General features: G+C 56.5%; 1 protein-coding gene across 1 annotated transcript; it reads left to right on the forward strand.

The window, feature by feature from the left end:
- Positions 1–11,690: 11,690 nt before the first annotated feature.
- Positions 11,691–16,798, forward strand: COL8A2 (collagen type VIII alpha 2 chain). Its single transcript, XM_010977539.3, has 2 exons — positions 11,691–11,957; positions 12,599–16,798. The coding sequence occupies exons 1-2, from the start codon at positions 11,759–11,761 to the stop codon at positions 14,515–14,517; spliced, it is 2,118 nt and encodes a 705-aa protein (XP_010975841.1). The 5' UTR covers positions 11,691–11,758; the 3' UTR covers positions 14,518–16,798.
- Positions 16,799–17,581: the final 783 nt, after the last annotated feature.

Here is a 17,581-nt window from a genome sequence, read left to right on the forward strand (position 1 = left end):
GTGGAGAGGTTAACAGCCCAAGCTTTGGAGCCAACAGGCTCCAATCCCTCATGAGCTGTGTGACCTTCAGCCAGTTACTTAACCTCTCTGTCCCGTGGTTTTCCCCTTTGTAAAAAGGGAAGATGAAGGACCTACTTCACTGGGTTGTTGTGAGGATTAAATGAGTCAATTCATGAGAAGAGCCAAGAACAGTGCCTGGCACATAGTAGGTACACAATAAATGTTAGCTATAATCAGTTCATTTGTTTATTTATTTTAATTATGTCCATACCCTGAATTTGTTCAGGGTGTTCTTACCTTCATGCCTTCACACATGCTGTTCCCTCAGCCTGGACTGATCACCTCTTCCCATCACCATGCAGTTAAATCCATGTTCATCCTTCAAAGCCCAGGTCCAACATAAGTCAGTTCCCCTCCCTGGGCCTCATGGTGAGGTGGTGCTGGGGCCAGAGAAGCTAGGGTCAAGTTGGGCAGTGAGGACCTCCCAGCCACATTCCATCAGGCAGGCTGGGCCCTCAGAGAGAGCAGCCTCATGACCCACCCCTGGGGTCGTGATGTTCAGAGCGGTGTGGATGGAGGCAGGGCTCAGCTGAGCTGGAGAGAAGGCCTAGGAGCCGCTGGCTTCAGAGTCTGGCTGCTTGTGCAGCGGGAAGCCTGGGATGTCAGAGTTTCCATGGGAGTGGGCAGAGGCGAGCAAGCAGCTGGGGCAGAGAGTGACGCGGCCGGCAGGCCTCCCTGCCAGGTGGGCTGGCTAGGCGTCCCCTCCCCATCCACCCAGTATTCACGTCGGGGCCTGGGCTACTGCTCCAGCTACCCTGTGTAACCAGGACTAGAGCTTATGACAGCCTGGCATCATGGCTGATTGAGCCAGAAATGGGGACCTGGCCATCAACATCACTGATGTCAAAAACATCATCTCCCTTGCTCAGCAACCTTCTGTGGCTCCCCACTGCCTTCCCAAGAAATGCAAGCAGAGCATTTAAGACTCCACACTAAATTGCCCCAGCCTTCTCTGTTCCTGTTTGTCTTCTCAACCCCACGACACTTCTGGGCCTTCCCTGTATCTGCCAAGCAGCTTCCTACTGCCTGAAATTCCTTTTCTTACTTTGTCTACCTTCCAGACTCCTACTTACCCTTCAGGATCTAGCCCCAATCTCCCTTCCTACATGAAGCCTTTTGGGGAAACTCAAAGGGGAACAATATTCCCTGCTCTGGACTCCCCTGGCCCAGAGACATTAGTCAATTGTGTGATAGCCTCTTGTCTGATGCCTCCAGCTAATTCAGGGCAGGGCATGGGGCTGAGCCATTTCTGTGTCCCAAGGCCTAGCCTTGGGTCCCCCACCTGGTAGGAACTTCCCCAGGCAGGATCCCTAGTCTATAGTAGGGGTGCCCCCAGCCCAGGGCCTGACATAGCGCAGGGACTTCTCCGACGTGGACCCTGGCACGCAGAAGGGGGTTCTCCTCAGCCTGCACCCTAGGACAAGAGGAACGCCATCAACCCAGGGCCAGGCTCCGTGGGCACTGCTAAGTGTGCACGGAATGAATGGAGTCAGTCAGGGTGGGGCACATATCCAGGCTCCCTGAGAAGAGACTGAGGTGGGGGGGATGTTCCAGCAGGGGTTCCTGGTAAAAATCCCATGGCAGGCTCTGGGGTTGCTGTGAGTTATGGCAGGAGGGTTCCCCAGCTCCTGGCATCTTCCACACTGTTTTTCTCTTTCTTTCTCAGGCCTTCTTCTGCTGGGACCTTCAGAGGCCCCTCTGACCTGAAAGGTAAGCGAGATTTGGGGGCAGGGCTCCCTGATGTCCCCAGGTGGATGAGGCCTGTGCTTGCTGCTGGCTACCCTTGCTCCCTCCAGCTGCAGTGGAAGCCCCTCCCAGGCTCAGGGTGTCCTAGAGGGCAGCCCCTCTTGCAGGTGACCTCAGCTCCCTCCGGCCCAACTCGGAAGCAGCCTTTTCTCATTTGTGAACTATTTCGCCCTGGCTCCTTGGCGCGGCCGTGTTTGCTTGGCCTGCCCGGGTGCAGTGGCCTGGCTGCACTCCCAACGGGCCCCCTCCCTGCCCAGCCCAGCCCCTCCTGCCGACGGCGAAGCTGCCGCCACCACGCGGGGAAGCCGCGAAGGCCCAGGAATCTTGGCAGGCGCGGGGAGGCAGCAGGCGGCGGGTGGCGCTCCGGAAAAGGCTGCAAATGCGAACCAGAAGGCGGGGGACTGGCGGCTCAGGAGGCCCCGCCTGGCAGCCTGGAGCCTGGGGGTGCCTGGGTCTGGGGGCTCTCCAATGTCCAGTCTCAGTCAGAAGCTCAAGGCTTCTTCTGGGAAGCAAGCGATGGCACCAGCTGAGGCCTGAGCCCCAGGCGGGGAGAGGCTGGTCCTCTGGCTACCTGCCTGAGGATACATTGTTGCCCTGGGTCCTGTTCACCGCTGGGCCTCTTCTGGTTCATCTGCTGCCTGGCAGTTCCGACCTCCTTGGACACTTTATTGCTCCCCAAGATGTTCCTCCCTAGGGGAGCAGTGGGGTGTCTAGCCTCAGAGATGAGCAGAAGCTGGAGGTCTGGGAGGTGAACTTAGTTGCCTGCCACAAGGGAGGCTCAGCCCAAGCCCCCTCCAGCCCAGAGCTGAGAAGGACTCCAGAAGAGCCACAAAGAAAAAGGGACCCTGTGAGAAGCTATCCTGCGGGCTTGGCTGGAAGTGGGAGGTGAGTAGTCAGAGGCCAGGAGCTGGAGCAAACGGGCTGCAGACTGTACTGAGCACCGACTGTCGAGCCCCAGCTGGGGATGAATGTGGTAGGGGTTGGGGAAGACGTGCTGAGGAGGAGGAGCTGTTCTACCTGAGGAAGGCAGGGAAGGCTGCTTGAAGGAGGAGGCATTTGAGCTGGGTCTGAAATGAGGAATAATGTATTTGCCTGAAGGAGAAAGATAGAAAGGGCAATTCAAGCAAAGAGGACTGTGCAGGCAAAGGCAGGCAGGAGGGTACAGGGAAACATTGAGAAGTCTGGGGTGTCTGGATTCAGGACGCTGGGGCTCAGGGTGCAGTGGGCTCCTCTCACCCCCTAAATGTGGGTGATTTCCCCAAAGGGTGAGTCCAAGGCCCTCATCCAAGCTGCAGCAACCTCACCGATGAAGCCTTATTATATAGCCTTAGACACAGAGCCTCCACAGAGCCTCCACAGAGCCTCTCTCTCTCTCTCTCTCTCTCTCTCTCTCTCTCAAGTTTCAGACCCACAGGTTCTCTGCCTTTTAGACATCCTCTACCCCAGAAGTCCCCTAGTCTTCCTTGCTCAGATTTTTGCTCTGCTCTCAATTTGGAATGTTCCACCATTGCCTGCCCCTATGGGCATGTTGAACTCTGACCTGTCCTTCAAATCTCCTTCCATTGCTGCTTCCCAAATTGAGGTCCCCGGTGGTCTGAGAGCCTCACCTGCAGGGGTAAGGGATGTTAGGATTCTTGGTGGAACTGAAGCCTGGTAGGGTAGACAAGGTGGGCAGAGGGCAGCACTCCTGTCCTGCCATCAGTCTGGATGATGAGCTGTCCCCCCAGCAACCCTGTCCCAGCCTGGCCACCTCCTTCCACCCCCGCTCCCAGATTCCAGGCAGCTGTTTGGCTTTGGAGCAGTCCTCACACCTGCACATTTAAATTTGAGGGGTTCAGAGTTCCAGCGATCCTGCAAGACAGTGAGCTCAGCTCATGGGCACTGGGTCCCGCAAGTTTCCACCCAGACTTTGTGGGGCTGCTCAGGGATCGTCCAGGGAGGTCAGACCCAGACTTGACGTTAGCATTAAGGTCATAAGTGCTGGCCTTTCAGAGGTTTCCATCAAGTGACCAACAGCTAGAGATTTCAGAGCCTGGAACTACGACAGGATCTGGTTACAAGGACATAAGGGAGGACAGAAAAAGACAGGGTCACAGAGAGAGGGGGATGTGACACAGGATAGGAGGAGGGAGACACACCAGGGGATGCCTGAGACACACAGGCAGGTGAGGGTCTGGATGCAGTGACACAGAGACACAGAGGAAGGGACACAGATGGGCATGGCACACACCCATGTGGTTCCCGCAGTGAGCTGGTCCCCATCCTCCTCCTTACACACAGAACTCTTAGATCTAGAGTGTGTCCGCCCCCAGTCATGATCTGGGGGTTTTGCTGATCTCACCAATCTTTCCACTCTCTCTGCCTTCTTCATCTAATTGGTCCAAATCCTATTGAGTCTAAGTTACAGTCTATAGTCTGTATCCTCATGTTCCACGTCCTTAGATTCAACCAACTGTGGATTGAAAAAATTCCAGAAAGTTCCAAAAAGCAAACTTTGAATTTGCCTTGTTCCCAGCAACTATTTACATTGTATTAGATGTTGTAAGTAATCTAGAGATGATTTAAAGTATATGTGAAGATGTGCATAGGTTATATGCAAATACTACACCATTTTATATAATGGACTTGAACATCTGCAGATTTTGGTATCTGCAGGCGGTCCTGGAACCAATCCCCTTCAGATACAGAGGGAAGACTATATGCTTCCTCCTCCAGGAAGCCATGTGAATTGCAGAATAACATGGAATTTATCGTATTGGTACTAGGGAGCCACTGGAGAATCCAGAGCAGAGGAGAGCCGTGGGCAGAGCTGTGCTAAAGTGTGGTCCACATACAGGCAGCATCAGCATCACCTGGGAGCTTGTTAGAGATGCAGATGTTGGGCCCTACCCATGCCTACTGAATCAGGATTCCTGGGGGTATAGCCAGGAACCTGTGTTTTAAAACACCATCTGATGCACACTAAAGTTTAAGAAGCACTGTTGGAGTATCTCTAGGCTATATTGAGGAAAACAGGGAAGCTGAGGTGGAGAGAGGCTGTTATGATAATCCAGGTGAAGATTTGGCAATTGAATTTAACAAACCTTTCTTGAATGGCTGGAACGTGCCAGGCTCTGGGTGAGTAAAAGGTCTGTATTAGGGCAGAGAGAATGGGGAGGAGGGGAAGGAACAGAAGTGAGAGGAGTAGAGGAGACAGAGTCCCGAAGTTTGGATTGGGGGGTTGAGGGTAAAGGAACAGGGCTGCCAAGTACAGTTGTGCAGGTTGGTTATCGTACAAGGGCACCGAGGAAGGGCAATGAGTAGGGCCTGAGTTAGCTGGAAGGAGGAGTAGTCTTTTCTAATTGTGCTCAAGCTAGAGAGATTCGTTACCTTCGCCATGTAAGGAAGTAAGGGTCAGAAGTGACGTCCAGATTTCTGGCCTGGGCACCAGGGAGGTGGGGAGAAGCAAGTAGTTGGGGAGAAGGTAATGACAGCAGTTTGGGTGGAGGTGTCTGAGGGACAGCCAGGGGAAAAGGCTCAGCTCATGGTTGAACACAAGTCTGAGGCTCTGGGAGAGGTAGCTGGAAACAGATGTGGGAGTCCTTGGTGATGGGACTGGAACCATGGGAGCTGGGGAGAGCTGGAATCTGTGGGAGAAACATCCAGAGAGAAGGGAGGATGTCTGAGCCAGCTCCCTGGGGCAAGCCTGGCTCTGCAGAATGGGCAGAGGGAAGGAGCAGAAGAATCTGAGGAGGATCCTCTCTGGGAAGGAGGAAGGCAGGGTCACGAGGTGGCAGTCAGTGCTGGGGAGAAGGAAACGGAGGTGAGAGGGTGAGGGGTAGAGACAGTTCTTTCAAGAAGCTTGGCTGAGAAGGGCTGCAGAGAGAGGACGGTGGCCTGCGGCGGGGGTTGGGCCTGTATGGACATGGGATGGAGAGGCTGGCGACTGAGGGGAGGCATCCACAGACAGTGAGAGGCCCCTCGAGGAGGAGAAAGAGGTGTGGAGGGGCCCAGGCCTTGAGTGGGGGACCAGACCCCCTTCATCTGAGACTCAGGGAAGGGGGGTGGGGTGGGAAAGGGCGCTTTGATTTCTGCAAGCTGGGAAGAGGTGGGGGCATGGGGGCTCAGGAACCCAGGAGAAGTCTGGAGCCTCCAGGCTCAGCCATGGGGTTGGGCATCAAGCCCAGCGGGTGAGGAGGGCAGCTCATCTCCATCCTCGTCTTGAGCAGGCTGTGTGACCTCTGGTCAGTGTCATCTCAGGAGCGGTTAGGAAAAAGCCTGGAAGGCCAGAAAATTTACTTTAGGGAACTTCACAAGGTCTTGGCCTTTCGCAGCAAGTCACCTGAGGTTTCTAAGGGTTGGAGGAGATGTTACTTTGCAGCAGGAGGAACTCAGGTTAGACTGAAGGGAGGACTTTCTGGCCATCAGGAAAGCAGGACAGGGAAGTGTGGAGGGGCTGATGGCTCAGACCATCTCAGTTTACCCTTTCACAGATGAGGACACTGAGGTTCATAAAGGTTAAGTCAGTTGCCCAAGATCACCCACCTGGTAAGTAGCTGTGCTGGAATGGAAGTTCAGGGGCTGCCCGGGACCTAGAGGGCCTTAGGGCCCCCCAGGGCTGGACCCCTGATAGGGAGAGTCTGAGCAAGAAATGCTGCTCACCTGTTGAAATGGCAGAGACCGGGTTGGAGAGAGAAAGAGAGACAGAGAGAAATAAGTCATGGCCAGAGACCCAGGGTGAGAGCAGAGCAAGGCTGGGTGAGTGGGGAGACAGGAGGCTCTGGGGGAACAAGCGGGGCAGCCGATCCCGCAGAAATGTCTCCACAACAGGAAGCGTCTCATAACATACCTGTGGTTTGGCCAGGCCCCGGGGCTGCCTGAGCTCCCCACAGCTCCCTCAGCTGCAGCCACCCTTCTGGGGTGGGGGGCTTGGAGCAGCGGGAGCCTGCGCAGAGCTGCGTACCATCCACCCACCCGGAGAACTGGGGACGGGGGGCGGGGGGTGGCTGCCAGGGCCATACTAGCCACACCCCTGCACGGTCCGCTGGGAGCCTGCGCCCCGCCCTTTTTATCTGGACCTCTGATAGCATGAAATGGAATGGGGAGTGGGCAGGCCCTTAAATTCCGTAGGACCGCTTGGGCCCCCTCTGCTGGTCGCCCCTGGGATAGGTCACTCCTTTAAGAGGGGACTGGTGGTGGTTGGGCTGGTGGTCGCTGTTGCTGATGCCCATTCCCCTCTAGAAGCCTTGATCAGTCAGAGGGAGAGGGGTCTGCATTCATGCCGCTTTTTCCTTCTGTTAGTGTCCATCCCCCTCCCACCCACCCTCCCCCGCTGCCCATTGGTCTGAAAGACCCTGCAGCACTACCCGCTCCCAGCCAGTTTCCTTGGCTGCCCCGGGAGGAGGCCCAGGCTGCCACAAAACGCTGACTTGGACAAAATGCTGTTTTACGGGGATTTGTTGAAAAGGGGGGAAATCCCCGTTAAGGACTTGCAGCTGTCCAAACACTGCGTCTACCCTGCTGCCGCCACCAGTCCATCCCCTGAATCAGCGTCTCCTTATGCATCCCACCTCCTGCCATTGCCAGCCCAGCCCCTTCCCAGCTGCCCTGGCTCCTGCCTTCCTTCCTAAGAGGTCACCAGAGAGGGTGGTGGCCTGCCCAAGGTCACACAGCAGAGTCAGGCTTGAGCCTCAGGGCCCTCCCCCAACCCCTGACACCCCTGCTTGGCCGTCATTCCTTGTGGGGAGCAAGCGAATGGATCAGATGTTCCTGCCTGTGTGCCTCTATTCCCTATGCAGCTGTTCTTAGCTGAAGTTCCTTGATTGTGGCCACATGAATGTCCCACCTCTTCTCGTTCTAGCCAACACATAAGCCCCTCTGGCCTGGGGAGGGGTTCCCAGGGCTGTGTGAGATGTATCTGTGCAAAGTCTGAGTGAGTTATTGGTGTGATCTTTAAATCTGACAGAAAAATGAGTTCATCTAATATTTATGGAGCATCATTCTGTGCCAGCCAAGTCCTGTGCTGGGCGTGGAGTCGGGGGAGTGGGGCGGGTAGAGTGAGTAGAAGAGCCAAAGAGGGAAACAAGAGCTGTGAGGGGGACCTGCAGGCATCAGCAGAGCCCTGGGGAGGCATCCAATAGACTTCCTGGACGTCCAAGAATGAGTAAGAGTTAGGAGGTGGAGAAGCAGTAGGGCAAACCGAATGTGCAGAGGCCAGAGAGCCTCTGGGAGCCTGCGGTGGGGGTGGGGGAGGCGGGAAAGGGATGCCACTGAAAAGGAGGCAGGGACTCAGAGGCTCCCAGGCACCCTCGGCTGTGAGGGTGGCCAGGGTTCGGGGGCAGTCCCTCCCACCTGGGCTGCCATGATGCACCAGTCCAGGGCCATCAATCCTCTCTGCAGCTCCTTGAACAGGCTCAGTGCACCCCTTCTCTGGCCATGCGCGTGCTTTTCCTCCCCAGCCCCCACCTGGACTGGCACAGCCTCCTCCCCTCTAAGAGCTGGAGTAATGTTTCCCTCCTCAAACCCACAGGCAGCTTGGAGCTGGAATAGACTCTCTCGGTTTGCTTCTCTCTCTGTCTAGCTCTCCCCGCTTCCTCCCCCATGACAGTCTGTCCCAGCGGTTAAGAGCTCAGGTTCTAACAGACCTCCGCTCAGATCCTGGCTGCCCGGTCTAGTTGGTGGGTGCATCACTGTACTTGTCTCAGCCTCAGGTTCCTCATCTATAGAAAGAGGACTCACAAAAGCTCCTCTTTCTCAGGGATCTTGTGGGAGTTAAATCATACGCAGAATACACAGCGACTAAGCAGTGCCTGACGGGAGGTGTGAGCTGCCACCCTCTCTCAGACACTCCTTCCTCCAGAGGAAACACCTGCTCTGGGGTCCTGTGGCAGACCTGCCCCACCTCAGCAGAGGGAACTCGGTGCAGGAGGTGCTAGGATAGGGCAAGTTCAGGGAGCTACAGGGTGTGGGGCAGGGATGCTTCCTGGAGACCCATGTTGCCAAGAGGAATGAAGTGGGGAGCTGGCTGGGTGAGGCGTCCTGCCCCAGCTCCTGACTGGACCTGGGTCTCTTCCTCTGGCACCCTGCCTGCCTGTGCTCCCCCACAGTCCTCCTCGCCACAGGCACCCTCCCAGCTGAGCCTGAGGCTGCCTGCACCCTCCATTGCTCCAACCCCCAGTGAGGCCTCAGGTCAGCATGGGAAGGGGGCCAGGGCTCCCTAGAGCCAAAGCTGCCCAGAGGCTTCCTATGGTGGTGCCATGACCTTGGCTTCTGGCCCACGGGCCAGAGCCACACACTCCCCTCGCACTGCTTCCTGCTGCAAGCTCTACCCCTCCGCCAGACCCCCGCCTCTGTTGCCCACCCACCAGGCAGAGCATTCTGGCTCTGCACAAGTATGAGCATCACCCCACCCCAGTAGCCCCCTAGCTCAGGTGGCCAGTGCAAGGGGGCCCTATTCTGCTCTGGAGAGTTCAGATGATGCCGTGATTAGGGGCTGGGGCTCAAGAGTCAGACTGCCTGGGTTTAGGTTCTGACTGCATCCTGGTTTCCTCATCTGTAAAACCGGGCTGCTAAGCCTCAGAGCTGAATGTGGACAGAATGTCGAATGTTAGGGGAGTGCCTGGCCAGGGCCTCCATCAGCAGTGGCTGAGGGCCAGGCCTCTATGGGCTCGGCCCCACGCGTCCCCACACCAGTCATGGTGCAGATAGAGCAGGGGGCCTGTGTTGAGGTGTGCGAGATTCTTAGTCTAAGTTTCCATTTCCACGTCTATAAAATGGGGGATAATAACTGTATAAGCCTTGGTGGGGGTCACTGAGGATAAGTGAGGGGAAGCTGGTGCAGCCCTGCCTGGCGCATGGAGAGCCCATGGGTGGCAGGTGTTACTATTTTGCTGGAGCTCAGGGAGGCTGAGTGACCTGCCCAGGGTTACAGAGAAGCTGATGGCAGGGCAGGGTTGGCAGCTTCACCGACCTTCTCAGGAGCCCAGCATCCACTCTGGCAAAGCCCCGTGTGACACTGAGTTTGGAGGGACACCGCACTGCAGCTCCAGACTCAGCCCGGCATGCATCCCTGGGTGGGCACAACTCACCCTCACCCCCACCCCCTTCCTGCAGCCAAGCACAGGCATGGAGAGGTCCCTGGGTGGGGTGAGGGGAGTCCAGAGCAGGGATGCCAGGGGTGGGATTTCCCTGAGGTGTACAAAGTACCAGGCTAGTCCCCTACTCAGATATTGAAGGGTGCCTGCTGTGAGGCAGACACAGTATCTCTAATCATCACAGCAGCCTGAGAAGCAGGTTGTTAACACAGTTTTTAAGACTTTCCTGAGATACAATTCACATAGCATACAATTGGCTCATTTAAAGCGTACAAGTCAATGGTTTTTTAAGGTGTCCACAGAATTGTACAACCATCATCACAATCAATTCAGAACATTTTCATCACCTCTAATAGAAACCCTGTTTCCATTACATTAGCAGCCACTACCCATTTCTCCTCCCTCCTCCAGCCCTAATCTACTTTCTGTTTTATAGATTTACCTATTCTGAACACTTCATGCAAGTGGGATCATATATGATTTTGTGACTGGCTTCTTCACTTAGTATAATGTTTTCAAGATTCACCTATATTGTAGCTTTTATCAGTACTTCACTTCTTTTAAGGTTTTTAATTTGTTAATTTTAATTTTAAATTTTTTCTGGGGGGAGGTAATTAGGTTTATTTATTTATTTGTTTAACGGAGGTACTGGGGATTGAATCCAGGACCTCAGGCACGCTAAGTACGTGCTCTGCCACTGAGCTATACCCGCTCCCCCCACCAAGTACTATACTTCTTTTTATTGCTGAGTAATATTCCATTGTGTGGATATACCACACTATCCATTCATCAGTTGATGTCATCTGTGTTCTTTCTACTTTGTGGCTGTTATGACTAATGCCACTATGAACATTCATGTACACGTTTTTGTGTGGACGTGTTATTTCCATTTTACAGATGAGGAAACTGAGGTTCACAGAGTGGAAACCTCTTGTCCAGGCTTCCCCAGCTGGTGAGTGGAGGACTCAGGCCACCTGTCCAAATCTAGAGCCTGTGCTTCTTCCCAACCTGGGCCTTCTTCTCAGAGTGGAGCTAAATGCTGTGACAGGGCTAGGTCACGACACAAAGGATTGAGGGGGTAACTCTATAGAGGACAGGGTGACAGCTTTCTTGGGCCTGGAAGGACAAGTAGGAGAAGGGAAGAACATTGCAGGCAGAGAAATGGCAGGTGCAAAGGCCCAGAAGTGTGAGGCTGCCTGGTGTCCTGGACAAAGGTATGGAGGAGGGGAAAGGCAGAGAAAGGGGTGGTAGGTGGTAAGGTTGGAGACACAGGCACCAAATTGATGATTAGACTAAAAGGCCTTGAAAGCCATGGACTTGATCCTGAAGGCAGTGGGGAGGCCCAGAGGCCATTGACGTAATGTGAGGCCAGACAGACCTGAGTCAAAGCCTAGTTCTGCTTCCTAGAGACCTTTGCTTTAATTTTGTCATCTGGAAAATGGGGATGATAATAATAACACCTTGGTAAAGCGTTGGGAGGATTAAGTGAGCTCCCATCTCTAGAGAGCTTAGCCCTGTCTCGGGCAGAGAGCCAGCCCAGCACAGGTAGCAGGTGTGCTCATCAAAGGGTTTTTGGCAGGGCTGTGTGAAGGTTAGAGGTGCTCTGGAATGGCATCTGGCTGCAAAGTGAACGGTTTAGGGGAGGCTGTTGTCCCTGGCAGGGGCCCCCGGGGAAGGGACACACTCCGGGGCAGTGGAGAGCTATGGGCAGGGTTAGGAGAGGTTAGTAACTTCTATAGACTCTTGGGACTTTGAGAATTTCTTGTGACTAATGTCTAAATTCTGATCTTTTTGTGACTCGCTGGGCCTGGTGCCAAACCACCCCATGGGCTGGCTTGACGGCCTCTCTTGTTCCTCTTTGCAGCACGTCTTTGGACGCCATGCGGGGGGCTCTGACGCCCCTGTCTTCGCTGCCGCCACCTCTGTTGCTGCTGCTACTGGTGCTGGGGTGTGGGCCGAGGACGGCCGCCAGCGGAGGGGCCGCCGGGGCAGCGGGCTACGCGCCGGTGCAGTACGTGCAGCCCATGCACAAAGGACCCGTGGGGCCGCCCTTCCGCGAGGGCAAGGGCCAGTACCTGGGTGAGTGTCTCCCCACCCCTCAGTCTGGGACAGCTCTGACTCCCAACTCCCTGCCTCCCGACCTCCACCAGCTCTTCCCAGGCACACCCCCCCTACCTCCCATAGCCCCTCAGTCCCCACTAAAGACCACCCCATCCCACTTTCTTCTTGATCCTGGTCCATGGCCTCCCACCCCAAGAGGGCCTGGAAGCGGGGGACGGCTGGCTGGCCGAAGTGGTCTTTAGGTGGGATGTGTTGGGGGGAAGGTATGTGGTGAAGTTGACAGGAGGGGGCGCTCGGGGCGGGGCAGGGGGTGGCGAGATCCGACTGGCTCTAGGGAGGGCTGCTGGTGCCACCTGGTGGCCAGTCCACCCCCAGTCGTGCAGGGATGAGTTCTTGGGGAAGGCCCAGCCTGGATAGGTTGGGTGCTAAGAGCCCTGGGTGTGGATACCCAGGGCTCTTAGCACCCAAGGTGGTCCCTGGACCTCCTCTAAATTCCATTTTCCTTGAGAGCAGGGAGGGGGAGACCAGGGCGTGGGTGTCATGAGCGGGTACAGAACCTTGTTGTCTCATATTGCTCTCTATGCTGATGTGGGGAGTGGGAAGACGGGTCCCCTGTCCCCACTGTCCAGGCCGCTGACTGCCTCTTCTCTTTCTCTCAGAAATGCCTCTCCCGTTGCTGCCGATGGACCTGAAAGGAGAGCCCGGCCCCCCTGGGAAGCCTGGTCCTCGGGGCCCTCCTGGCCCTCCTGGCTTCCCAGGAAAACCAGGCACTGGAAAACCTGGGCTACATGGGCAGCCTGGCCCTGCTGGCCCCCCTGGCTTCTCCCGAATGGGCAAGGCTGGTCCCCCAGGGCTCCCGGGCAAGATTGGACCACCAGGGCAGCCAGGGCTTCGTGGGGAGCCAGGGATACGAGGGGACCAGGGCCTCCGGGGACCCCCAGGGCCCCCTGGCCTACCTGGGCCCTCAGGCATTGCTGTCCCTGGAAAACCAGGCCCCCAGGGGGTTCCAGGTCCCCCAGGATTTGGGGGGGAGCCTGGGCCCCAGGGAGAGCCTGGGCCCCCAGGTGATAGAGGCCTCAAGGGGGAAAATGGAGTGGGCCAGCCAGGGCTGCCTGGAGCCCCAGGGCAGGGGGGTGCCCCCGGGCCCCCTGGTCTCCCTGGTCCAGCTGGCTTGGGAAAACCAGGTTTGGATGGGCTTCCTGGGGTCCCTGGAGATAAGGGTGAATCTGGGCCTCCCGGGGTACCAGGACCCAGGGGGGAGCCAGGGGCTTTGGGCCCAAAAGGGCCCCCCGGGGTGGATGGTATAGGGGTACCAGGGTCAGTAGGGATGCCAGGCCCTCAGGGCCCAGCAGGGGCCAAAGGGGAACCAGGAACCCGGGGCCCCCCTGGCCTGATAGGCCCTACTGGCTATGGGATGCCAGGGTTGCCAGGTCCCAAGGGGGACAGGGGCCCAGCTGGGGTTCCAGGGCTCTTGGGGGACAGGGGTGAGCCAGGTGAGGATGGGGAGCCAGGGGAGCAGGGCCCACAGGGCCTTGGGGGCCCCCCTGGACTTCCAGGGTCTGCAGGGCTCCCTGGAAGACGTGGACCCCCTGGGCCTAAGGGAGAAGCAGGGCCTGGAGGACCCCCAGGAGTGCCCGGCATTCGGGGTGACCAGGGTCCTAGTGGCCTGGCTGGGAAACCTGGGATCCCAGGAGAGAGAGGGCTCCCAGGGGCCCATGGACCCCCTGGACCGACTGGACCCAAAGGTGAGCCAGGCTTCACGGGCCGCCCTGGAGGACCAGGGGTGGCAGGAGCCCTGGGGCAGAAGGGTGACTTGGGGCTCCCTGGGCAGCCTGGCTTGAGGGGGCCTTCAGGAATCCCAGGACTCCAGGGCCCATCTGGCCCTATCGGGCCCCAGGGCCTGCCAGGCATGAAGGGTGAACCAGGCCTGCCAGGGCCCCCTGGAGAGGGGAAAGTGGGGGAACCTGGCATGGCCGGGCCTATAGGCCCCCCTGGGGTCCCTGGTTCCCCAGGACTCACGGGCCCTCCTGGGCCTCCCGGGCCTCCTGGCCCCCCTGGCGCCCCTGGGGCCTTTGATGAGACTGGCATCGCTGGCTTGCACCTGCCCAACGGTGGCGTGGAGGGAGCTGTGCTGGGCAAGGGAGTCAAGCCACAGTTTGGGCTGGGCGAGCTGTCGGCCCACGCCACGCCCGCCTTCACCGCTGTGCTCACCTCACCCTTCCCCGCCTCGGGCATGCCCGTTAAGTTTGACCGGACTCTCTACAATGGCCACAGTGGCTACAACCCGGCCACCGGCATCTTCACCTGCCCTGTGGGCGGGGTCTACTACTTTGCTTACCACGTGCACGTCAAGGGCACCAATGTGTGGGTGGCCCTATACAAGAACAACGTGCCAGCCACCTACACCTACGACGAGTACAAGAAGGGTTACCTGGACCAGGCATCTGGCGGGGCCGTGCTCCAGTTACGGCCCAACGACCAGGTCTGGGTGCAGATGCCCTCGGACCAGGCCAACGGCCTCTACTCCACCGAGTACATCCACTCCTCCTTTTCAGGATTCTTGCTGTGCCCCACATAACCCGCGGGGGCCCCTGCTGCCCTGGCCTCGTCCTCTTTAGTGGTAGAGAGACCTTCTCACTTACAAAGAACCTCCACTTAAAGGAAAAAACCAAAGGCTGAACAGAGGCGGGAACAGAGGCGGCCGTGGCCTTGGCCTGAGGAGACTGACTGGGTGTTTCCCTCCTTGGCTGAGGTTGTTTCTGGAAGAAGCTGGCCTGAGTTCTTCTCCCCCAAGTGTCTGTGCAGTTTTGGGGTTGTGCCCCAATTCCAGCCCTGCCTGACCTGCAGACAGGGCCCTAGGGCACCCGTCCCAGCTGGCAGAGATCCCTGCCCCCGTGAATCCTGGGCTCTGCTGGGCGGTGAAGGATGCTGCTTCTCTGTGAATCAGAGCTGAGAGGGGAGTGAATTCCCCCATCCATCGCCCTGGGGAGACATATTCCCAAGCCCTGCCCTTTCTGCTGGCCCTCTGATGGCACCTGCATGGGAAATGGGGCGTGGCCCATCTCTCACTACTTGGCTGGGGCTCTTCCAGCTCCCCCGGGACCTCCAGCATAAGACAGTGGGTCCCCTGGGAGAGTTTTAGTTTCTCTCCAGGGGAAAGGGAGATGAGGGGGGCCACAGAGGTGGCCAGTGTGGACACCCTGCCAGGACTGCAACCCCAGCAGTGGCGCAGTGGTGTCAGGCTTGTCCATGGCAGGTACAGGTGCATGGCCCCTCCTGCAGGCTCCTGAGAAGGGCCGACCCCCTTTCATTGCTTTCATTTCATTTCATTTCATTTCATGGGAAATGGCAGTTTGAGGGGTAAAGACGGGGGTCGGGCAGGATGGCAGCTCCTCAAGTGCGCCTCTATCTCCCAGGCTGCCCCCACCAGCTCTGGCTCTGTTCAGTACGAGGGCAGCCGCCCAGGTTCCTCAGGACAGCCACAGGCGCACAGGAGGCAGGATGGGCAATAAGCGACCAAGAGTATGCCTCCCTTTTTCTCCTTTCACCTGCTGGGGGAGGGCTGATTTTTTTCAGACAAGATTGTAAGAGATCCTTGCCACCCCTCAACTCCAGTATCCCTAAGGTAGACAGCTTCTTATTTGCCCTCAGAACAAGGTGCACACGAGCTCGGGGATGAAGAAGGCAACTGCCTGCTTGTCCTTAATAAGAACCATGTGGTGGTTATGTGTCAACTAGAGGGGTTAACCTGTGGGGGCTTCCTCTCCTTCCACTCTCTGGTTCCAATTTCCTGTTTTAGGCAGGATCAGGGCCTGGGAGGCTGAGGCCCTGAGAAAAAGGGTGCCAACAGGCCCCTTTGGAGTGAATTCATTCTGCATGTTTCTGCCATCTTCTGCAATCAGAGCTCCCTCGGCAGGAAACAGGCAGGACCTCCTCCTGTCCCCTCAGCCCCTAGTTCAAGTCGAGTGGATACCACTGAGGTTTGGACCAAGCGTGCACCTGGGCCAGACCACGTGCTCTTGCTGCCCTGCTCCGGTTCTAGCCAATGGCAGCCTGCCAGTGTTGGGAATGAAGGCTGACCCCCAACCTCTGACTTGTCACACTGTGGCTCCCTTGGGCCCCTCGCCAGGCCTCCTCCCCACCCAAAACTTCTCCAAAAAGCAGGCCATTTGACTGCTGGCTTTAACTTTCAAAAAGAGAAATGAAAACCCCAATCTGTCCAACTGGCACTTTAACAGGTTTTGGCTGGGGTTCCTGGCGGGTTTCTTACTCATCAGCATCTACGAGAACTAAGTCTCAAACCTTACCTCGTGGGGACCATCTGCTCAGCCTCCTTCCCGGGTCAGAGCCACCACTACCTGACCTGATAAGCAAGAGTTCCGATGAGCGGAAATTCGTCAGCTCCCGGTGGGAGCCTAGAGCCCTAAGGAGGGTTACAAGGAGCCAAAAAAAAAAAAAAAAAAAAAAAAGATCTGTTTCATAGAACTGAGCTTCTGCTAAATATCATTCCTGAAGCCTCTGGGGAGAGGTGGGTGTTTCTGAAATGTTTATGGGGTTTAGTTCAGGTGTCCACTTAACTGACTCGTTTTGATAAATGATGCTGGGTTTTAACAATGAGAACTACACTTACCTTGGGTATTTTTATATTGATTCCTCATTTTTTTTTTAAAGATTAAGGTTTAAATGTTTTCCATTAGTAATTTCATGTCTAACCTGGTATAGGAAGCTTAGTTCTCTACATACCTATTATGTGCCCTGTGTCACAGAAGAATCGGGAAAAATGCACTTGGGAATCAAAGAAAATGGGACTTCTTTTTAAAAGAAAAATGGTATTGACTGTATTGACGCAATCTCAATAAAACCTGTTGTATAAACAGCGCTGTGCTGAAACTGGCCTTGAGGCAGAGGTGTCTCAAGCCTCTGGATCTCATAAGGCGCCAGGGAGCTTCCCTGGGGCTCTTGCTCTGCCCCCTCTACTCAAGGAGCCTGCATACCTCCCCAGCTCCCCAGCCAGGGCTTCTGTCACCACTGATTCAGAAGTGCTTGATTCTCCGAAGCTGCCGAGGCTCTGCACCAAGTGGCATTTTAAGAAACCAAAGAAAGGCAGTGGCTGGAGCTGGGGGGGATGGAACATTCCTGCAAGCTCTCAGGGGTAGTGGAGCATGACAGCAGGCTCAGGAGCCCACGGGCCAAGTTTCAACATCTGATACAAATTATGAATGAAATGAGGAATCTGCTCCTGTGGGCGGTGTTAGTGCCAGGCCCAGGGCCGAAGGCAGGGCAGGGGGAGCTGTTCTGGGAGAGAGCTCCTGCCCCACAGCTCACCACACTAGGCAACGAGGGATCTGTCCCTGCCTCTGGGGGTGGGGACGGCAGACCTGAGGCCAGTCCATGCCCTGAAAAGTCCTGTGGTTTGCCCCAGCCTGGAAGAACCCCACCCTGGCTGAAAGCAGGCCCAACAGTCCTGAAACCTCAGGCTAGCTGCAGAGCTGAGCGTGCGTCTCTACTGGGACTAGAATATTCCTCAAGTTTGAGGGGAAGCGTCCTCCGTTTCAACTTTCCTTTCTTCAAAACGGATGGTATGCAGGCCAAGGCCTTTGACTGGGGCCCGAGAGGTAGACTGAGGCACAGCCTTCACCTGA

The sequence above is a fragment of the Camelus dromedarius genome, chromosome 14 (assembly GCF_036321535.1).
Source record: "Camelus dromedarius isolate mCamDro1 chromosome 14, mCamDro1.pat, whole genome shotgun sequence".
In the NCBI taxonomy this organism is placed as follows: domain Eukaryota; kingdom Metazoa; phylum Chordata; class Mammalia; order Artiodactyla; family Camelidae; genus Camelus; species Camelus dromedarius.